The sequence below is a fragment of the Mobula birostris genome, chromosome 3 (genome assembly GCF_030028105.1).
Source record: "Mobula birostris isolate sMobBir1 chromosome 3, sMobBir1.hap1, whole genome shotgun sequence".
NCBI lineage: Eukaryota > Metazoa > Chordata > Chondrichthyes > Myliobatiformes > Myliobatidae > Mobula > Mobula birostris.
The window spans coordinates 231,346,719-231,371,373 of NC_092372.1; the positions used below are offsets into that span (position 1 = coordinate 231,346,719).

Below are 24,655 nucleotides of genomic sequence, written 5' to 3' on the forward strand. Positions count from 1 at the left end.
AAGTCACACTGGTCAGGCGGTCTGGAACCGAGCCTGTCTCTGTGACTCAGAAGGGAAGCGGGGAGAAGAGGCATGACGTTGGTTAGAGGATTTGTTGGTTTGGAGAATGAACAGAAGGTTCTGTGAGCGACAGCAAGATTCCAGGATGGTATGCTGCCTCCCGGGTGCCAGAGTCGAGGATATCTCTTATCGAGTCCTCAACATTCTCAATGGGAGGGTGAACAGCCAGAAGTCATGGTCCACGTGGGTACCAGTGACGTGGTTTAGATGCATGATGAGGTTCTGTAAAGAGAGTTCAGGGAGTTAGGTGCAAAGTTAAAGGGCAGGACCTCCAGAGCTGTGATCTGAGGATTGCTACCTGCACCACATGCTAGTGAGGCCAGAACAAGGAAGATTATACAGTTTAATACGTGGCTAAGGAGTTGGTACAGGAGGGAGGGCATAAGATTTCTGGATCATTCGGCTCTCTTCCAGGAAAGGTGGGACCTGTACAGAAGGAATTGTTTGCACCCGAAATGGAGGGGGGCTAACATCTTAGCGGGAAGGTTTGTTAATGCTGCACAGTGGAGTTTAAACTAAAGTTGCAGGGGGATGCAGGCCAGAGTGCCAGGACAGTTAGTGGAGAAGTTGTAGAGGCAGATGTTAGTAAGACCTCAGACAAAGGGTTGGGAATCAAAAGGTTGAGCATGGTACAACTAGTGTCCTGAGCTGCCAATATAGTATCGTAGGAAAGGCAGATGCTAGTGCTGAAGATGAGGTAGTTGGTTTACAAACAGAGGCAATGTGTAGTGAGGAGAGGCTGTTGATGGGGCAAAATCACAGTCAACAGGATGAGTTACAAAAAGTAGACAAAATCGAAAAGGGTGAGTATAGCACTGAAGGAGTTGTATTGATTGCACACAGTATACGGAATAAGGTAGATGAACTTCCTGCACAGTTACAGATTGCCATGTATGATGTAGTAGGCATCACTGAATCACGGCTGTAAGGAGATTATAGCCGGGAGTATAACGTCCAAGGATGCACATTGTATCAAAAGGACAGGCAGGAAGGCAGACCAGGCAGCATTGATAAAAATGAATTCGAATAATTAGGAGGAGGTATCATAGGGTCGGAATATGTTCAATCATTGTGAATAGAGCTAAAGAACTGCAAGGGTAAAAAGAGCCTGATGGGAATTGTATACAGACCTCCTAACAGTAGTAAGGATGTGGCCTACAAATTACAATGGGAGATCGAAAATGCATTTTAAAATGGCAATGTTGCAGCAGTCACGTGGGACTTCAATCTGCAGGAAAATAGGGAAAATGAGTCGGTGCTGGATTACAGGAGGGGGGATTTCTAGAGTGCTTACAAGGTGGCTTTTTAGAGCAGCTCATGGTTGAGCACCCTGGGGGGTCAGCTATTCAAGATTGGGTGTGCATTGATTACAGGGCTTAAGGCAAAAGAATGCTTAGGGGTTAGAGATCATAATATGATCAAATTCACCCTGAAGTTTGAGAAGGAGAAGCTAAAGTCAAATGTATCAGTATTATAGTGGAGTAAAGGGAATTACGTAGGCATGAGAGAGGAGTTGGCCAGAATTGATTGGAAAAGGACGCTGGCAGGGATGATAGCAAAGCAGCAATGGCTGGAATTTCTGACAGCAATTTGGAATACACAGGATATATACATCCCAAGGAGAAAGAAGTATTCTTGAGGAACAATAACACAACTATGGCTAAAGAGAGAAATCAAACCCAGTAAAACACCCTGGTTAGGGTTTTTACTGCTAACACCGTAGGGTATTTCATTTAATAGTTTTCTCTTGAAATGGCATGTTCTGCTGCTGGTGTTTGGGTTTCAATTAAAGATAAGTAGTTGTGATATTCAATTGAGGAATGATGGGCCAGCCATTTCGGATAGTAGAATTGGGAGTGGGTTTCAGAGACAGCTGGGTGGAGAGGTTTCGTGACGGACACTGGTTGGGATTATGGTCTTTTCGTTGGGAGATGAAGTGAGAAGATTGAGAGAACCAATTCAATCTGTCTAGAATGTGCCATTCAATTAATAACTGTTTGATTAAGCTGATGGTCATCAATACACCTTCTTAATAATTGTATGCAGTGTATAATCTGTTATTTCTTGCCAATGGATAATTGCATGTGGGCAGTATTTACACAGCATTCAATCAGATCGGGATTCAGGTGGTTGAAACATCCGATCTTTCCGGTTTGGTGCTACCCAAGTCATACTGACCCTAGATGTACGGAGTTTGAGAAAGGTGGCTTTCTCAAGTGACTGCTTAGAAGAATGAGGGGAGACCTCATAGAAACATTTCGAATGTTGAAAGGCATGGACAGGGCAGATGTGGCAAAGTTGTTTCCCATTCTAGTACGAGAGGGCATGACTTAAGGATTGAAGGGCGCCCATTCAGAACAGAAATGCGAAGAAATTTTTTTAGTCAGAAGGTGGTGAATCTAGGAATTTGTTGCCACGGGCAGCAGTGGAGGCCAAGTCATTGGGTGTATTTAAGGCAGAGATTGATAAGTATCTGAGTAGCCAGGGCATCAAAGATTATGCTGAGAAGGTGGGGGAGTGGGACTAAATGGGAGAATGGATCAGCTCATGATAAAATGGCGGAGCAAACTCAATGGGCCAAATGGCCGACTTCTGCTCCTTTGTCTTATGGTCTTATGGCTGTTATCCAGGAGCTAAAGTGCCTGATAAAAAGGGGTTTCATTGTAGCGGCTATCTTCTGGGATTTGATTCGCCTAATACTGTGAATTTGCTGCTAGAATTGATTAAGTTTGTGTGTTTAAGCCTGTATTTAAACTAGTGTTGGGAAAGTGATTACAGTACTTGACTATGGATGCCACATAGATTAAGCTATGGCGTGATCCTAAGAGATTACCCACAACTAATGTTTGTGTTCGGAGTCGGGTGGATACCAGCAGCCCAAATGAATTGCTGATTGAAATTTCAGGTTCAGTACCAGTATTAGGGAAGGTTATGCTTACTGAATGCTGGTTTGAGCAAACGGCAAGCAAAGATGTCGTTTTAGATCTGACTAGAGGTGACATGACTGGAGTGGAGCTGCTTGGTACGACTGGGTCACCTGGAGAGGCAGGGTCATGGGCCATCCATACTTTTGGAGAAGGTGGGAGTGTAGGCAAGGGTGAAGAATTTACATAGAACATAAAAATTTACAGCACATTGCAGGCCCTTTGGTCACAATGTTGTGCTGACTACAGACAGCCTAGAATTTCCCCAGCACAGAGCCCTCTATTTTTCTAAGCCTCATGAACCTATCTAAGAGCCCCTGAAAAGACCCTATGGTATCCGCTTCCACCACCACCACCGGCAGTGCATTCCACACACCCACCACTCTCTGTGTGAAAAACTTACCCCTAACATCTCCTCGGTACCTATTTCCAAGCACCTTAAAACTATGCCCTCTCTTGTTAGCCATTTCAGCCCTGGGAAAAAGCCTCTGACTATCCACACGATCAATACCTCTCATCATCTTATACACTGTTATCAGGTCACCTCTCATCCTCCGCTGCTCCAAGCAGAAAAAGCCAAGTTCACTCGACCTATTCTCATAAGGCATGCTCCCCAATCCAGGCAACATCCTTGTAAATCTCCTCTGCACCCTTTCTATGGTTTCCACATCCTTCCTGTAGTGAGGTGACCAGAAGCAAACACAGTACTCCAGTGGGGTCTGACCAAGGTCCTATACAGCTGTAACATTGCCCCACGGCTCTTGAACTCGATCTGACGGTTGATGAAGGCCAGCACACCATATGCCTTCTTAACAACACCGTGAACCTGCGCAGCAGCTTTAAGGTGGGCTCCCTCACATCTGCCCCTCTGACCCTCAACACAGGTACCCCTCAGGGCTGTGTACTAAGCCCCCTCCTTTACTCTCTGTATACCCATGACAGTGTCACCACCCACAGCTCCAATCTGCTAATTAAATCTTCTGACAACACTACACTGATTGGCCTAATCTCAAATAATAATGAGGCAGCCTACAAAAAGGAAGTCATCACCCTGACACAGTGGTGTCAAGAAAACAACCTCTCCCTCAATGTCGCAGAAACAAGGGAGCTGGTTGTGGACTACAGGAGGAATGGAGACAAGCTAACCCCTACAGACATCAATGGATCTGGGGTTGAGAGGGTGAACAGCTTTAAGTTCCTCAGCATAAACATCACCAGGGCTCTCACGTGGTCTCTACATACCGGCTGTGTGGTGAAAAAGGCACAACAGCACCTCTTTCACCTCAGATGGTTGAAGAAGATTGGTATGGCCCCCCAAATTCTAAGAATTTTTTTTATAGGGGCACGAGTGAGAGCATCCTGACTGGCTGCATCACTGCCTGGCATGGGAACTGTATTTCCCTCAATCACAGGACTCTGCAGACAGTGGAGCCGACAGCCCAGCGCATCTCTAGATGTGAACTTTTCACTATTCAGTACATTTACAAAGACAGGTGTGTAAAAAGGGTCCGAAGGATCATTGGAGACCTGAGTCACCCCAACCACAAACTGTTCCAGCTGCTACCATCTGGAAAACGGTACCGCAGCATGATAGCCAGGAATAGCAGGCTCAAAGATAGCTTCTTCCACCAGTCTATCAGACTGCTTAATTCATGCAGATATAACGTAAAAATTTTTACTCCTCATGTATATTAAGGATGTAAATAATAAAGACAATTTAATTTAATATACACTACATCCACTGCTCTACCTTCATCAACGTGTTTTGTCACATCCCCAAAGAATTCAATCAGGCTCATAAGTCACGACCAGCCCTTGACAAAGCCATGCTGACAATCTCTAATCAGTTTATGTCTCTCCAAATGTTCATAAATCTTGCCTCTCAGGATCTTCGCCAAAAACTTTCCCACCACTGAAATCAGACTCACTGGTCTATAATTCCCTGGGTTATCACCTCTCTTTCTTGAACAAGGGAACATTTACAAACCTCCAATCCTCCGGTACTTCTCCTGTCCCTATTGATAACACAAAGACCATCACAAGAGGCTCAGCAATCTCTTCCCTCGCTTCCCACAGTAACCTGGGCCATATCTTACCTGGGTCCGGTGACTTATCTAACTCAATGCTTTTCAAAAGCTTCAACACATCCTCTTCTTTAATGTCTATATGCTCAAGTGTTTCAGTCAGCTGTAAGTCATCCCCACAATTGCCAAGGTCCTTTTCCCTGGTGAATACTGAAGCAAAAAGCACACATTTCCACTATGGCATCTGATTGTTCCTATTCTCACATGGCTTGTCCTCTTGCTATTCACATACTTGTAGAATGCCTTGGTGTTTTCCTTAATCCTGCTCACCAAGGTCTTCTCATGGCCCCTTCTGGCTCTAATTCCATTCTTAAGCTCTTTCCTAGCAGCCTTGTAAATTTCTAGAACTCAAACAGTACCTAGTTTCCTGAGCAACACTCACAACATGCTGGAGGAACTCAGCAGGTCGGGCAGCATCCGCGGAAACGATTAGTCGACGTTTCCACGGATGCTGCCCGACCTGCTGAGTTCCTCCAGCGTGTTGCGAGTGTTGCTTTGACCCCAGCATCTGCAGATTATTCTGTGTTTACCTACTTTCCTGAACTTTTCGTAAGCTTAAGGTGGGGGGTTATATGGGAGGCAGGGTTTGAGGGTCAGTACAACATTGTGGGCCGAAGGGCCTGTACTGTGCTGTACTATTCTATGTTCTCTTTTCTTTTTAACTATCCTTTGTACACCATGGTTCTTTAAATCTACCATCCTTCCCCTGCCTCAACGGAACATGCCTATGCAAAACTCCATGCAAATGTCCCTGAACATTTGCCACCTTTCTGCTGTGCATTCCCCTGAGAACATCTGTTCCCAATTTTTGCTCTCAAGTTCCTGCCTGATAGCTTCGTATTTCCCCCACCCCAATTAAATGTTTTCCTAAATTGTCTGCTCCTATTCCTCTCCAGCACTACGGAGAAGGAGACAGAGTTGTGGTCACTACCTCCAAAATGCTCTCTCACTGAGAGATCTAACACCTGACCAGGTTCATTTCCCAATACCAGATCAAGTACAGCCTCTCCTCTTGTAGGCTTATCTACATATTGCATCAGAAAACCTTTCGGAACCCACCGAACAAACTCCACGCCATCGAATCCCCTTGTGCTGAGGAGATGCCAATCAATATCAGGAAAGTTAAAATCTCCCATCACAACAACCCTATTATTATTGCAGCTTTCCAGAATCTCCCTCCCTATCTGCTCCTCGATATCCCTGTTACTATTGGGGGATCTATAAAAACACCCAGTAGAGTAATTGCCCCTTTCCTCTTTCTGACTTCCACCCACACTGACTCAGTAGACCATCCCTCCATGACTTTGTCCTTTTCTGCAGCCATAACACTATCCCTGATTAGCAATACCACGCCCCCACTTTTTTTTGCCTTCCTCTGTTCTTTTTGAAACATCTAAAGCTTAGCACACTCAGCAACCATTCCTGCTCCTGAGACATCCAGGTCTCTGTAATGACAATGTCCCCATGGTGTATCAGCACAGTCCACTGTCTTTTGAAGAGCGTTTCTCTGTCCTGTTGGGTGTGGGCTTTCACCGATTCTATTGTGTTTCTTGGATTTAGTGAGCATGCCCACAAGAAAGCGATCCTCAGGATTGTTTATAGTGACATAGCTGTACTGTGATAATAAATTTACTTTCAACTTTGAGAGGTGAGACAGAGTCCATGGAGGGAAGGCTGCTATCTGAGTCCACAACTATCTGCACTTTCTTGTGGCTATCGGCATAAAGTGGACAGAGTGGAAAGTCATGCCTTTGGACTCTGGGGGAGTGGTGGTGCTGCACAAACTGTGGTTTACGAGGCTGGGAGGAGGGACAAGCTGTGGGTGGGGAGGCACGGTGTGTGTGTGGGGACAAGCACTGAGTGGAGAGGCACGCTGTGTGTGTGTGTGTGTGTGTGTGTGTGTGTGTGTGTGTGTGTGTGTGTGTGTGTGTGTGTGTGAGAGAGAGAGAGAGAGAGAGAGAGAGAGAGAGAGAGAGAGAGAGAGAGAGAGAGAGAGAGAGAGAGAGAGAGAGAGAGAGAGAGAGAGAGAGAGGAGAGAGAGAGAGAGAGAGAGAGAGAGAGAGAGAGAGAGAGAGAGAGAGAGAGATGAGAGAGAGAGAGAGAGAGAGAGAACGAACAGTTGGGAGAAGGATTGGGTCACTGAGTGGGATTGGTTACCAGGAGCAGAGAGCTGGTGGGGATGGGCTGTCGCAGTTTAGCTCTGCGAAGAAGTGGTGCTGATGCTGTGTGGTGGGGGGTGATTCATGAGTGTGTAGGGGTGGGGGTACAGGCCGTCTCCTGTGTCACACTGCAGGGGAAGGGGTCCTGATGGTCTGCGTGTAGGGGTGGGGGGTACAGGCCTTCTCCTGTGTCACACTCTGTGTCACATCACAGTTTCCACCTATTGATCCACACTCTAAGTTCATCTGCCTAGTTTATGATACTCTTTGCATTAAAATAGTCACATCTCAAACCATCAGGCTGAGAGCATCTTTGCTCATATCATCTGCCTATCTGTCCTCTACTGTCTCTACTTCAACTCCAACCTCCCCATCTCTGCCTCTTCACTTTGATTCCCACCCCCTTGAAACTCTCGTTTAAACCCTCCCCAATAGCATTAGCAAACCTCCTCACCAGGATATTGGTTTCCCCTGGGATTCAAGTGCAACCCGTCCTTCTTGTACAGGTCACATGTACCCCAGGAGGGCCCAATAATCCAAAAATCTGAATCCCTACCCCCTGCTCCAATCCTTCAGGCATACATTTATCTTCCACCTCATTCTATTCCTATACTCACTGTCGCGTGGCACAGGCAGTAATCCCGAGATTACTGCCTTTGAGGTCCTGCTTCTCATCTTCCTCCCTATCTCTCTGTAATCTGCTTTTAGGACCTCCACCCTTTCTTCATGGTTGTAGCTGGCAAAAGAAAACCATCCCACGAAAAGAACAGAAAGTAAGAAGAAACGGACTAACTGAAGATAAAATACAATTGATGCAACAAAAAAAGAACATCAAACTAAGAAACAGCGAAGAATACAAACAACTTGATAAGACAATAAAAGAAAATGCAAAGAAGCTAAAGACAGCCGGGCTAAATGAGAATCGCTCAGAGATAGAAATGCTACAAACCCATAACTCTGGAACAAAGTTGATGCACAATAAAATTAAAAAACTAACGGGGAAATTACTTTGCTCAGCAAGTGGATGCATCAAGGCAAAAGATGGCAGCTTAATTATGAACAAAGAGGAAATCCTAAACAGATGGACAGAATATATAAAAGAACTTTTTGAAGACCAAAGAGGAGAAAAAACCAAACGTAAAGAAGGATCTTGAAGGACCTAGCATTCTAAAATCAGAAATTTGAGCAGCCATAAATAAAACAAAACAATACAGAGCAACTGGTCCAGACAACATTGCTGTTGAAATGATACTAGCCTTAGAAGATTTTGGAATAGAGAAAATAACAGAAATAGCAAATGAAATAGAAACATAGAAAATAGGTGCAGGAGTAGGCCATTCGGCCCTTCGAGCCTGCACCACCATTTATTATGATCATGGCTGATCATCCAACTCAGAACCCTGCACCAGCCTTCCCTCCATACCCCCTGACCCCCGTAGCCACAAGGGCCATATCTAACTCCCTCTTAAATATAGCCAATGAACTGGCCTCAACTGTTTCCTGTGGCAGAGAATTCCACAGATTCACCACTCTCTGTGTGATGAAGTTTTTCCTAATCTCGGTCCTAAAAGGCTTCCCCTCTATCCTCAAACTGTGACCCCTCGTTCTGGACTTCCCCAACATCGGGAACAATCTTCCTGCATCTAGCCTGTCCAATCCCCTTAGGATCTTATACGTTTCAATCAGATCCCCGCTCAATCTTCTAAATTCCATCGAGTACAAGCCCAGTTCATCCAGTCTTTCTTCATATGAAAGTCCTGCCATCCCAGGAATCAATCTGGTGAACCTTCTTTGTACTCCCTCTATAGCAAGGATGTCTTTCCTCAGATTAGGGGACCAAAACTGCACACAATACTCCAGGTGTGGTCTCACCAAGGCCTTGTACAACTGCAGTAGTACCTCCCTGCTCCTGTACTCAAATCCTCTCGCTATAAATGCCAGCATACCATTCGCCTTTTTCACCGCCTGCTGTACCTGCATGCCCACTTTCAATGACTGGTGTATAATGACACCCAGGTCTCGTTGCACCTCCCCTTTTCCTAATCAGCCACCATTCAGATAATAATCTGTTTTCCTATTTTTGCCACCAAAGTGGATAACTTCACATTTATCCACATTAAATTGCATCTGCCATGAATTTGCCCACTCACCCAACCTATCCAAGTCAACCTGCATCCTCTTAGCATCCTCCTCACAGCTAACACTGCCACCCAGCTTCGTGTCATCCGCAAACTTGGAGATGCTGCATTTAATTCCCTCATCCAAGTCATTAATATATATTGTAAACAACTGGGGTCCCAGCACTGAGCCTTGTGGTACCCCACTAGTCACCGCCTGCCATTCTGAAAAGGTCCCGTTTATTCCCACGCTTTGCTTCCTGTCTGCTAATCAACTCTCCACCCACACCAATACCTTACCCCCAATACCGTGTGCTTTAAGTTTGCACACTAATCTCCTGTGTGGGACCTTGTCAAAAGCCTTCTGAAAATCCAAATATACCACATCCACTGGTTCTCCCCATCCACTCTACTAGTTACATCCTCAAAAAATTCTATGAGATTCGTCAGACATGATTTTCCTTTCACAAATCCATGCTGACTTTGTCCGATCATTTCACCGCTTTCCAAATGTGCTGTTATCACATCCTTGATAACTGACTCCAGCAGTTTCCCCACTACCGACGTTAGGCTAACCGGTCTATAATTCCCCGGTTTCTCTCTCCCTCCTTTTTTAAAAAGTGGAGTTACATTAGCCACCCTCCAATCCTCAGGAACTAGTTCAGAATCTAACGAGTTTTGAAAAATTATCACTAATGCATCCACTATTTCTTGGGCTACTTCCTTAAGCACCCTGGGATGCAGACCATCTGGCCCTGGGGATTTATCTGCCTTCAATCCCTTCAATTTACCTAACACCACTTCCCTACTAACATGTATTTCGCTCAGTTCCTCCATCCCACTGGACCCCCTGTCCCCTACTATTTCTGGAAGATTATTTATGTCCTCCTTAGTGAAGACAGAACCAAAGTAATTATTCAATTGGTCTGCCATGTCCTTGCTCCCCATAATCAATTCACCTGTTTCTGTCTGCAGGGGACCTACATTTGTTTTTACCAGTCTTTTCCTTTTTACATATCTATAAAAGCTTTTACAGTCCGTTTTTATGTTGCCTGCCAGTTTTCTCTCATAATCTTTTTTCCCCTTTCTAATTAAGCCCTTTGTCCTCCTCTGCTGAACTCTGAATTTCTCCCAGTCCTCAGGTGAGCCACTTTCTCTGGCTAATTTGTATGCTTCTCCTTTGGAATTGATACTATCCCTAATTTCTCTTGTCAGCCACGGGTGCACTACCCTCCTTGATTTATTCTTTTGCCAAACTGGGATGAACATTTGTTGCAGTTCATCCATGCAACCTTTAAATGCTTGCCATTGCATATCCACCGTCAATCCTTTAAGTGTCATTTGCCAGTCTATCTTAGCTAATTCACGTCTCATACCTTCAAAGTTACCCCTCTTTAAGTTCAGAACCTTTGTTTCTGAATTAACTATGTCACTCTCCATCTTAATGAAGAATTCCACCATATTATGGTCACTCTTACCCAAGGGGCCTCTCACGACAAGATTGCTAATTAACCCTTCCTCATTGCTCAAAACCCAGTCCAGAATAGCCTGCTCTCTAGTCGGTTCCTCGACATGTTGGTTCAAAAAACCATCCCGCATACATTCCAAGAAATCCTCTTCCTCAGCACCCTTACCAATTTGGTTCATCCAATCTACATGTAGATTGAAGTCACCCATTATAACTGCTGTTCCTTTATTGCACACATTTCTAATTTCCTGTTTAATACCATCTCCGACCTCACTACTACTGTTAGGTGGCCTGTACACAACTCTCACCAGCGTCTTCTGCCCCTTAGTGTTACGCAGCTCTACCCATATCGATTCCACATCTTCCCAGCTTATGTCCTTCCTTTCTATTGTGTTAATCTCTTCTTTGACTAGCAACGCCACCCCACCTCCCCTTCCTTCATGTCTATCCCTCCTGAATATTGAATATCCCTGAACGTTGAGCTCCCATCCCTGGTCACCCTGGAGCCATGTCTCTGTGATCCCAACTATACCATAATCATTAATAACAATCTGCACTTTCAATTCATCCACCTTATTACGAATGCTCCTTGCATTGACACACAAAGCCTTCAGGGGCTCTTTTACAACTCTCTTAGCCCTTATACAATTATGCTGAAAAGTGGCCCTTTTTAATGCTTGCCCTGGATTTGTCGGCCTGCCACTTTTACTTTTCTCCTTAGTACTTTTTGTTTCTACCCTCACTTTACACCCCCCTGTCTCTCTGCACTGGTTGATCTATGATCATGGAGAGATACCTGATGATTTAAGTAAAACAGTGTTCATCACAGTTTCAAAGAAAGAGGGAGCAACAGAATGTGAGTTACATCGTACAATAAGCCTGATGAGCCACGTGGCAAAAATTATTCTCAGAGTAATCATGATGAGAGCAAGACGCTGTATAAAACCAGAAATCAGTAAAGAACAATACAGCTTTCTGGAAAACACTGGAACCAGAAATGCAATTTTCATGCTACGGATGATCTGTGAACGAGCAATCCATGTACAAAAAGACATCTACCTATGTTTCATTGACTATACAAAAGCTTTTGATACTGTCAGACAGCAAGACCTTCTACAAATGCTTCAAGATCTTGACAAAGATGGGAAAGATATATATTTCTTAAGAAACATATACCGGGACCAGACAGCATCCACCAGAATAGGAGAAGTGAGTGAGTATGTGAATATCATGAGAGGAGTCAGGCAAGGTTATGTCTCCTCGCCAGACTTACTCAACCTGGTATAGTGAAAATATCTTGAGAAGTATCAAAGACATCAAAGGATTCACAATTTGAGGCCATAATATAAATAACATCAGATATGCTGATGACATCGTACTAATAGCTGACTTAGAAACAAAACTTCAAGAACTACTCACTACAGTGGCAGCAGAAAGTAATCGCAGAGGCCTCTCAATCAACACCAAGAAGACAGAAAGCGTGGTCATCTCCAGAAGGACAAACATCCCACAATGTGTGATCAAGATCGGAAATACAAACATCAAACAAGTCAACAAATTCAGATATCTTGGCAGCATAATAACAAGTAATGGCAGGTGCGACACAGATATCAAATACAGAATAGCAATGGTGAAAGAAGCTTTCCAAAAAATGAAGACCATATTAACAGACAGAAAGATGAGCACGTACACTAAAAACAGAATACTGCAGTGCTACATTTATTCTATTCTGACTTAAGGAAGTGAATGCTGGACCATTTCCCCAGCAATGGAAGAGAGACCGGAAGCAGCTGAATTATGGTTCTACAGGAGAATGTTAAAAATATCATGAACCACACACACATCAAATGAAGAAGTTCTCAGAAGAGCCCAAGCAGTTCAATCACTCATACCAACAATAAGAGAAGGACAACTCAGATTCTTAGGGCACATCGTGCGGAAAGATGAACTAGAAAAACTCATACCCTCTGGAAAGATTGAGGGGAGTAAACCTAGAAGACGACCTCGGCTTACGTACATCAAAAGCATAGCCAGGTGGCTACACATCGAGGAAATGGAAGTCATCCAAAAAACGAAGGATAGATCTATATGGAAAACCATGGTCACCAAAGTCCACATCGGATATGGTACCTAGAGAGACAGACAGACCCTTTTTCTACCTATGTCATTGGTATCAATGTGTACGACCACTGGCTGCTCACCCTTCCATTTCAGGATATTGTGGACGCGCTCAGAAACATCATGAACCCTGGCAATTGCGAGGCAAATACCATCCTTCTTTCTTTTTGGCGCCCACAGAATTGAGTATCTGTCTCCCTAACTATAGAGTCCCCTATTATCACTGCCCACCTCTTCTCTTCCCTACACTTCCCTAACCTGTTGGAATTCTTTGAGGAGATTACAAGTTGGATAGATAAAGGGGATGCAGTGGATGTTGTATATTTGGACTTCCCGAAGGCCTTTGTCAAGGTGCCACACATGAGGCTGCTTACCAAGTTAACAGCCCATGGAATTACAGGAAAGTTACTAACAGGGTTAGAGCACCGGATGATTGGTAGGAGGGAGCGAGTGGGAATAAGAGGATCCTTTTCTGGTTGTCTGCCAGTGACTAGTGGTGTTCCGCATGGGCCAGTGTTGGGACCACTTCTTTTTATGCTGTACATAAAATGATTTAGATGATGGAATAGATGGTTTCATTGCCAAGTTATCAGATGATATGAAGATTGGTGGAGGGGCAGTTAATGTTGAGGAAACAAAGTAGAATGCAGAAGGACTTAAGACAGATTAGGACAATGAGCAAGAAAGTGACAAATGAAATACAATGTTGGAAAATGCATGGTCATGCACTTTGGTAGTAGAAATAAACGTGTGGACTATTTTCTAAATGGGGAGAAAATCCAGGAATCTGAGATGCAGAGAGACTTGGAGTGCTTGTGTAGAACACCCTGAAGGTACTTGCAGGTTGAGTCAGTGGTGAGGAAGGCAAATGCCATGTTACATTCATTTCAAGAAGTTTAGAATACAAGAGCAGAGATGTGATGCTGAGGCTTTATAAGGCACTGGTGAAGCCTCACCTTGAGTATTGTGAAGAGTTTTGGGCCCTTCCCCTTAGTAAAGATGTGCAGGCATTGGAGAGGTTTCAGAGGTTCACAGGGATGATTCCAGGAATGATTAGATTAGATTAGATTAGATTATGAGTCCTCGTTTATTGTCATTTAGAAAGGGTTATCATACGAGGAATGTCTGATGGCTTTGGGTGTGCACTCGCTGAAATTCAGAAGGATGAGAGGGAATCTCATTGAAACCTTTCGAATGTTGAAAGGCCGAGACACAGTAGATGTGGAAAGGATGCTTCCCGTGGTGGGAGAGTCTAGGACAAGAGGGCACAATCTCAGGATACGGGGGCACCCTTTCAAAACAGAGATGCTGACAAATTTCTTTAGCCAAAGGATGGTGAATTTGCGGAATTTGTTGCCACATGCAGCTGTGGAGGCCAGGTCGTTGGGTGAATTTAAGGTCGAGATTGATAGGTTCTTGATTGGACATGGCATTTAAGGTTACGGGGAGAAGAACGAGAACTGGGGATGAGGAGGACATAAAGTAAATTTGCTGATGATACAACCATTGTTGGAAGAACCTCAGGTGGTGACGAGAGGGCGTACAGGAGTGAGGTATGCTAACTAGTGGAGTGGTGCCGCAGCAACAACCTGGCACTCAATGTCAGCAAGACGAAACAGCTGACTGTGGACTTCAGGAAGGGTAAGATGAAGGAACACATACCAATCCTCATTGAGGGATCAGAAGTGGAGAGAGTGAACAGCTTCAATTTCCTCAGTGTCAAGATCTCTGAGGATCTAACCAGGTCCCAACATATCGATGTAGTTATGAAGAAGGCAAGACAGCAACTATACTTTATTAGGAGTTTGAAGAGATTTGGCTTGTCAACAAATACACTCAAAAACTCAAATAGTTGTACTGTGGAGAGCATTCTGACAGACTACATCACTGTCTGGTATGGAAAACCACACAGGACCGAAGGAAGCTGCAGAAGGTTGTAAATCTAGTCAGCTCCATCTTGAGCACTAGACTACAAAGTACTCATGACATCTTTAGGGAAGGGAGTCTCAGAGAGGCAGCATCCATTATTAAGGGCCTCCAGCACCCAGGGCATGCCCTTTTCTCACTGTTACCATCAGGTAGTAGATACAGAAGCCTGAAGGCTCACACTCAGCGATTCAGGAACAGCTTCTTCCCTCTGCCATCCGATTCCTAAATAGACATTGAACCCTTGGACACTACCTCACTTTTTTTAATATACAATATTTCTGTTTTTGCACATTTTTTAATAATCTATTCAATATACGTAACTGATTTACTTGTTCATTTATTGTGTTTTATTTTATTTATTATTATTTTTTTTTTCTCTCTGCCAGATTATGTATTGCATTGAACTGCTGCTGCTAAGATAACAAATTTCACGTCACATGCCGGTGATAATAAACCTGATTCTGATTCTAAAAAAAAAAGGATCAGTCATGATTGAATGGTGGCGCAGACACGATGAGCCAGATGACCAAATTCTGCTCCTATGTCTTGGGGTATTCTGGCCTTCTGAGCCACAGGGCAGACTCAATGCCAGAGGCATGGCCCCTGTTGCTTCCTGCAGGTAGGTCATCCCACCCAACAGCACTTAAAATGGAGCACTTATTGTTAAGGTGGACAGTCACAGGGTTGCTTTCCGCTACCTGATGCCCTCCTTTCCCTCTCCTGATGGTCACCCACTTATCTGTCTTCTGAGGCCCCGGGCCAACGACCTGCCTATATATCCTGTGTATCAATTCCTCACTCTCCCTAACAAGCCGAAAGTCATCAAGCTGCAGCTCCAGTTCCCTAACTCAGTCTCTAAGGAGCTGCAGCTCATTGCATCTGGCACAGATGTGGCCATCAAGTAGGCTGGAAGTCTCCCGGACATCCCACATTTGACACCCAGAACAGAACACCGGCCTCGCAGTCATACCCACTATTATAATGTGCTGAGCCCATGAGACGCTCCTTTTTTAAACTCTTCTCCCCGACCTGTGCAAAGCTCTCCCACTCTTCAAATCGATTAGCCCACCGCAAGTGTCTACAATTTGAAGACTATTTTGTCATAGCTGAGGGCGAAGACTTTAAAGACCAGTTGCTATCATAAGACCATAAGATATAGCAGAAGTAGGGCATTTAGCCCATCAAGTCTGCTCTGCCATTCAATCATGGGCTGATCCAATTCTTCCAGTCATCCCACTCACCAGCTTTCGCCCTATACCCTTTGATGCCCTGGCTAATCAAGAACCTATCTATCTCTGCCTTAAATGCACCCAATGACTTGGCTTCCACAGCCGCTCATGGCAACAAATTCCACAGATTTACCTCCCTCTGACTAAAGTAATTTCTCCGCATCTCAGTTCTAAAAGGTCAAGCTTCAATCCTGAAGTCCTAAACTCCCCTACCATGAGAAGTAACTTTGCCATATCCAATCTGTTCAGGCCTTTTAACATTCGGAATGTTTCTATGAGATCCCCCCTCAGTCTCCTAAACTCCAGGGATTACAGCCCAAGAGCTGCCAGACATTCCCCATTTGGTAACCCTTTCATTGATGGAAACATTCTCGTGAATCTTCTCTGAGCCCTCTCCAATGTCAGTATATCCCTTCTAAAATAAGCCCAAAACTGTACACCATACTCCATGTGGTCTCACGAGTGCTTTATAGAGCCTCAACATCACATCCCTGCTCTTATAGAAACATAGAAAACAGGTGCAGGAGTAGGCCATTCGGCCCTTCGAGCCTGCACCACCATTTATTATGATCATGGCTGATCATCCAACTCAGAACCCTGCACCAGCCTTCCCTCCATACCCCTGATCCCCGTAGCCACAAGGGCCATATCTAACTCCCTCTTAAATATAGCCAATGAACTGGCCTCAACTGTTTCCTGTGGCAGAGAATTCCACAGATTCACCACTCTCTGTGTGAAGAAGTTTTTCCTTATCTCGGTCCTAAAAGGCTTCCCCTTTATCCTCAAACTGTGACCCCTCGTTCTGGACTTCCCCAACATCGGGAACAATCTTCCTGCATCTAGCCTGTCCAATCCCTTTAGGATTTTAGACGTTTCAATCAGATCCCCCCTCAATCTTCTAAATTCCAACGAGTACAAGCCCAGTTCATCCAGTCTTTCTTCATATGAAAGTCCTGCCATCCCAGGAATGAATCTGGTGAACCTTCATTGTACTCCCTCTATGGCAAGGATGTCTTTCCTCAGATTAGGGGACCAAAACTGCACACAATACTCCAGGTGTGGTCTCACCAAGGCCTTGTACAACTGCAGTAGTACCTCCCTGCTCCTGTACTCGAATCCTCTCGCTATAAATGCCAGCATACCATTTGCCTTTTTCACCGCCTGCTGTACCTGTATGCCCACTTTCAATGACTGGTGTATAATGACACCCAGGTCTCGTTGCACCTCCCCTTTTCCTAATCGGCCACCATTCAGATAATAATCTGTTTTCCTATTTTTGCCACCAAAGTGGATAACTTCACACTTATCCACATTAAATTGCATCTGCCATGAATTTGCCCACTCACCCAACCTATCCAAGTCAACCTGCATCCTCTTAGCATCCTCCTCACAGCTAACACTGCCACCCAGCTTCGTGCCATCCGCAAACTTGGAGATGCTGCATTTAGTTCCCTCATCCAAGTCATTAATATATATTGTAAACAACTGGGGTCCCAGCACTGAGCCTTGCAGTACCCCACTAGTCACTGCCTGCCATTCTGAAAAGGTCCCGTTTATTCCCACTCTTTGCTTCCTGTCTGCTAACCAATTCTCTATCCACATCAATACCTTACCCCCAATACCGTGTGCTTTAAGTTTGCACACTAATCTCCTGCGTGGGACCTTGCCAAAAGTCTTTTGAAAATCCAAATATACCACATCCACTGGTTCTTCCCTATCCACTCTACTAGTTACATCCTCAAAAAATTCTATGAGATTCGTCAGACATGATTTTCCTTTCACAAATCCATGCTGACTTTGTCCGATGATTTCACCACTTTCCAAATGTGCTGTTTATCACATCTTTGATAACTGACTCCAGCAGTTTCCCCACCACCGACGTTAGGCTAACCGGTCTATAATTCCCCGGTTTCTCTCTCCCTCCTTTTTTAAAAAGTGGGGTTACATTAGCCACCCTCCAATCCTCAGGAACTAGTCCAGAATCTAACGAGTTTTGAAAAATTATCACTAATGCATCCACTATTTCTTGGGCTACTTCCTTAAGCACTCTGGGATGCAGACCATCTGGCCCTGGGGATTTATCTGCCGTTAATCCCTTCAATCCCTAACACCACTTCCCTACTAACATGTATTTCCCTCAGTTCCTCTATCTCACTGGACCCTCTGTCCCCTACTATTTCTGGAAGATTATTTATGTCCTCCTTAGTGAAGACAGAACCAAAGTAATTATTCAATTGGTCTGCCATGTCCTTGCTCCCCATAATCAATTCACCTGTTTCTGTCTGTAGGGGACCTACATTTGTCTTTACCAGTCTTTTCCTTTTTACATATCTATAAAAGCTTTTACAGTCAGTTTTTATGTTCCCTGCCAGTTATGTTCTATACCTCTGGAAATGAATGCCAACTTCACCACCTTCGCCTTCTTCACCACCAACTCAACTTGGAGGTTTAACTTTATGGTATCCTGCACTAGGACTCCCAAGTCCCTTTGCATCTCTGCATTTTGAATTCTCTCCCCATCTAAATAATAGTCTGCGTGTTTACTTATTCTACCAAAATGCATGACCATACACTTTCCTTTTTTTTTTAATTTTATTTTTATTTGGATAAGGAATTCACAAATATCATGTACTTTTTTCACACATATAACCTTTTCCATTTTTTTATATGTATAAAACTACAATTATTTATACATTCTTAAGTACACATTGAGATGATATAAAAGGAAAATAAACATTCAAATAGATAATTATGTACTGTGGTAAATCTAACCTATTAGGCTAAGTAATGGAATTAGTTGTTAAGAAAAATGGTAATAATAGTTTCCATATAACCCTTCTGGACCATTTCCACTGGTCCAAAATGTTGTATATAAGCCTATGTATCAACCATTGTAGGTGTTTATATCCTAATTTGTTCATGCTTGCTCCTGCCCGCAGACATAATTATCCAATCCCTATGTACTTATTTACTTAATTTTTTCATTTTTTTATCCCTTTCCCAAATCTTTCCCTTTACTTGTGTTAATTCTCTATTTTCCAAAAGAAAACAAAAAAAAACAAACATTTAGACTAGGGGTGTTTACGTTAGCAATATTACTGTGTTGAGAAGAGCAGTATAAATCATTAGGAGAGTCATCTAAAGTCTGCTCGCATTGGGGTTATATATTCAATCCATTTATTCCAGATTTGATAAAATTTTTCTTTTTGAGTTCTCAGGGAGTAAGTCAACTTTTCCATTTTAAATATTTCCAAGATAATTTTGTACCAATCTTCTAATGTAGGTGGTATTGGATTTATCCATTTTCTAGTGATTGATTTCTTACTTGCCGCTAAGAGGGCCTGCAGCAACTTTATATTTTCCTTCTGTTCAAGAAACAATACATGCCCCAAATAGAGCATCTCAAAATTCAGAGGTATCTGGGACCTAAGTACTTTAACTAATGTTCTATGAATACCTTCCCAAAATAGACTTAATTTAGGGCAATCCCAAAAAATATGAAAATGATTTGCCTTCTTGGAGCCGCACCTTCTCCAACACATCACATTTGTATCTTTATATTTTTCCTGATATGGGGTCTTGAAGTATCTTATAATGTTTTTCCAACAATGTTCTCTCCAAGTCAAAGAATTAGTCGGGGACCATTGAAAGCTGCAGATTTTCCCCCAAGCCTCCTCTGAAAGTACCAACCCCGCTTCTTTCTCCCACTTCTCTTTAATATACAGTGTATTTACATTTTTAGCATGGGAGAGTGCATTATATAATCGAGAAACTGATTTATTAGGTATTGAACTGCAAGCCGAATTCAGAATCTTGAAAAATTCTAATTCTACTGTTGATAGGTCTGTATATCTACAACTCTGGTTAACATAGTTTCATACTTGAAGGTACCTAAAAGTCATTATGTTCTAGGCCATGTTTGTCCTGCAGGATTTGGAAACTTTGTAATACTCTTTTATCTATAAATGAGAGGTAGGTTGTAAGACCTTTCTTTATCCATAGCTCAAATCTTTTATCTCCTCTGTCGGGAAGGAATTCGGTATCATATGCACACCATCTAAAGAGTTTTAACATGTTATTAATTCCACATGAATTAACCACCTTCTGCCATACTTTTAATGTAAGATTTATCCAAGCGTTTTTAAATTTTTCCAACTGGGCCATCAATCCTTTGTCAGCTATTGAGGCCTGAAAAGGAAAACTGTCAACTAATCCAAATTCTATTTCCTTCCATCTAGCCTTATATTCCCTATTACACCAATATAACAGAGGGGTTATCTGTGAGGCATAAAAATAATTTCTCAGGCAAGGAAGAACCATACTTCCTCCTTCCTTCCCTAACTGTGAGGTGTTATATCGAATTCTAGGTTTCTTTCCTTGCCAAATGAAGCGGGAAATCCATTTGTCCCATTCCCTGATCATCCACCTCCACCAGTAAAGTATGGAAAAGATACAATAACCGAGGAAGAGTATTCATTTTTATAGTATTTATCCTTGAATTTAAACTTAAAAAGGGGATAAGATTCCATCTATGCATATCTGCTTTTATCTCTGAGATTAATGGCCCATAATTTACCTGTGACAGTGTTGAAAGATCCTTCGGCAGGGTTATTCCTAAATATTTTAATGATTTAGCTTCCCACTTAAGATCATATGTATCCTGCAATTTTTTGGATGGTGTATAATTTAGGGACATAACCTGCATTTTCTTTACATTTATTTTATAACCTGATATTTTCCCAAAGTCATCCAACAGTGTAAACAATCCTATAAATGATTTTTCTGGTTCACTCAGATAGACCAAAACATCATCTGCGAATAACACCACTTTCTGTTCAATCCCTGCCACCTTGATACCTTGTACGATTTCGCTCTGTCTTATTAGTTGGGCAAGCAGTTCAATATATAGCGCAAAAAGGAGAGGAGAAATTGGGCATCCCTGTCTAGTGCCTCTCTCTAAGATGGAGGAGTCAGAGAGGTCCCCATTTATCTTAATTCGGGCTGTAGGGCTGTCATATAGAGTCTGAATTACTTTAATAAACTTTTCTTGAAAGTCGAATCTTCCTAACACTCTGTATAGGAATGCCCAACTAACCGAATCAAAAGCTTTCTCAGCGTCCAATCCTACTACCATTGTCTCTGTCTCGTTCTTATTAACTTGTTCTAATATGTGCAGAGTTCTCCTTATGTTGTCCTGTGTTTGTCTTTGTTGAATAAATCCAGTCTGGTCTAAGTGGATTAGGCCAGGTAAAAGCTTTTCCAATCTGCGCGCTAATATAGATGTAAATAGTTTGTAATCTAAATTAAGAACACTAATTGGCCGATAATTGCCACATTCTAGTTTATCTTTACCCTCTTTAGGAATAACTGAAATAATTGCTTCTCTCCAGGAAGGTGGAGTTTCTCCTCTCTGCAAGATCCAATTAAAGGTGTTAAGTAGTAATGGGGCTAACTGTGTCTTCAGGGACTTGTACCACTCTGAGGTAAACCCATCAGAACCCGGGGACTTTCCAGCCTTTAACCTAGAGATGGCCACGTTCAGTTCTTTGACAGTTACTGGTTCTAATAAACTTTCATTTTGTAAATCTGTAAGTTTAGGTAGATCTAAAAAATTCAATACACTGTCTATATAGGGCTCATTGGGGGCCCAGGGTTGGGAGTACAGCTCTCGATAATATGTTTCAAAACTCTCTTGAATTTTCCCTGTTGTACTCTCCACAAGCTTTGTCTTTGGATTCTTTATTTTATGAATTGTATTGTCTGCTTGTTGTTTTCGTAATTTATATGCTAATAATCTAGCTGATTTACCTCCTACTTCATAATTCTTTTGTCTCAGGTAAAGAAAATTTCTTTGAGTTTCCAACTTATAAATATCGTCAATTTCACTTTGCAATTTCCTAATTTCCTGTTTTCGATTTGAATTACTTTTGTTGCTATCTACAACTTGAAGTTGTTTTAATTTTCCTTGAAGGTCTGCTAATTTTTGTGCATTGATTTTTTTCATGTGAGTGGTAATGGAAATAATTTTCCCTCTCAGTACAGCTTTCAATGTATCCCATAAGATCACTGGTGATGTTTCTCCCGTGTCATTAAGGTCTAGTTATTCTTTGATTTCTCCCCTTAATCTCTCCATTACTTTCAGGTTATTGAGTATATGTGAGTTTAGCCTCCATAGTGTTTTCCTCATTTTCCTTTCCAGGATTAAAGACATAGAGACTGGGCTATGATCCGACAGATCAATTGTTGCAATATTACAGTTTTTTTATCCTGAGTCTATCTGTATTAAAGATAAAGAAATAGTCTATCCTTGAATAGGCTGAATGAGGGAAAGAGTAATATGTATAATCTTTACTAGTAGGGTGTAATTCCCTCCAGACATCTATAATTCCCAACTCCTCCATCAATGAATTCACTTTCCGAGTCAGAGGTTTATTCTGAGTAACTATTCTTGAAGAATCTAATATAGGATTTAATCTAATATTAAAATCCCCTCCACAAATTACTACCCCTTGAGAACTGACCATTAGGTCAAAAATGTGTCTATAAAATGACCATTCACAACCTGGAGGAGCATAAACATTCAGCAATGTTATTTCTGTACCTTCTATTCTTCCTGCGATTTTTACGAACCGTCCTTCTTTGTCTCTAGTCTCTGAAATATGTTCATAATTAAGAGTACTTGATATTAAAGTAGCTACCCCTCTTTTGTGACTCAATTTATATGATGAATAAAATACATGCTTAAAGCCCATTCTTTTTAATTTTCCATGTTCAGATTGGCTCATATGTGTTTCCTGGAGGAAAGCTATTTGTGCCCTCTCTTTTTTCAATTTAGACATAATCTTATTTCTTTTAATTGGATTCAAAACCCCATTAACATTATAGGAAATTATTTTTACCAATTCAGTTTGCATTTTTCTCTAGTAGAAAAAAAAACACTCTCCTTTTCTAACCAAACAGTAGGCAATCCCTTCTCAACAGTAAACCAAAACATATAACCACACCCTAGACATTTTTGAACGTGCAACATTTGAAAATTTTTCCCGACTTTCCATAGTGAAGCCTGAGCACCGACCCTGAGGCCTCAGTTCAGAGGGATAACCTCTATCTTCACCCTGTGTTAGAGGGCCCTCAGCAGTTTGAATAATCACAGAGAATTTTCTCCTATTTATGTCTCGACCATATTGCTATCATTCAAGTTATTCCGTCTAATTTATTTTCAGTTACCAGTTTTCATTTTACCTTTAAGTCCGATTTACTCTTTTCAGTCATTTCTCTTAATTAATCTGTGTTCTCTGTACATTCGCGTCTGAATATTTGCAGCTTTTCCTTGTAGTTTGACACTCTGGTTCGAGTGGAGCGTCCTCGCCCCACTAACTGCCACGACTTCTGCTGAATCCTCTCCAGTAGCGACTCCGGTTGGGTGATAACTTTAATAGGTAGTCCCCGGTCCGCCAGGTCCAACGTTGCCTCCTCCACCGTAGTGTAAGTTTTTGTCCCTTCGTCGTAAAAGACTCTCAGCCGAGCTGGATACAGGGTCTGGAATTTGATGTTGTTTTCCTTCAGGACTCTCCGTGTTTCCGTATATTCCTTCCGTCTGGCAAGAATCCCCGGTGCGTAGTCGTGGTCTAAACTGATTTTACAGTTGTTCCACATGAAACCCTTCTTTCGCCATGCCCTTTTAAGCACCTCTTCCTTCGTTCTGTAACTGAGAAATCTGACCAGAATCGATCTGGGCTGGGCGCCTGCTGGAGGGTCTGGTGCCAACACGCGGTGAGCTCTTTCTATCTGTAGGTCTTTTGCGGCCGGTATATCAAGGTTCTCTCTAAGTAGCTTCTCCATGAAGGGAATCATCAATCCGGGTTTACCTTCAGTTCCTTCGGGAACTCCGTAAATCCTCACATTTTCCCTTCTCGAGCGGCCTTCTTGATCTATTAGTTTCCACTGGAGCTGGTCTTGCAGCTTCAGCATTTCTGCTATCACCTCCTCTGTGTTACGTAGCTTCTCTTCAATTCCAACAATCCTCGCTTCGGCTTCATCTATCCGCGAGTTAGTTTTTACTATTTCTCCTTTAATATCTTCCAGCTGTTTGCTGTTATCTTGTCGGAACTCGCGAACCTCTCCGAGAATCAAGGACAGAGTCACCGATTCCCCCTCATTATCTCCGTCCTGGCTTGCCGTGGGGGAGCTAGGCCCGTCGTCTTGCTGCGTCTCTTTATGTTTATCAGCCTTCGGAGCGGACTTTTTAATCTTGTTCTTAGACATCATCCTTGCCCCTTTTATTAATATAGTTATGCAATATTAAGTATTTGTCTAAATTCGATTATGGGGCAGTTTACCTTCTTTTTTGTCGAGAGACCTTTTCCTTACGCCGCCATTCCCTTGATGACCCGGAAGTCAACCTCCCGACGATACACTTTCCAACATTGTATTTCATTTGTCATTGTATCGTTTCTGTGAAATGAGAGGAAGGACTCGTCTGATGTGAAACAGTTAATGGGCTCCCCAGCAGATGATGAAAATGCTGAGTTGGTTTTGGCAATTACTTCCCTGGAATATAGATCCCA

The 24,655-nt window shown here is 42.8% G+C and overlaps 1 protein-coding gene across 1 annotated transcript in view; it reads right to left on the reverse strand.

The window, feature by feature from the left end:
- The window catches only part of scrib (scribble planar cell polarity protein), a 353,260-nt gene that overhangs the window by 180,853 nt on the left and 147,752 nt on the right, over nucleotides 1-24,655 (reverse strand). The window contains 1 exon segment of the mRNA XM_072254338.1: nucleotides 15,558-15,574. Coding sequence (XP_072110439.1) covers nucleotides 15,558-15,574 — 17 coding nt within the window.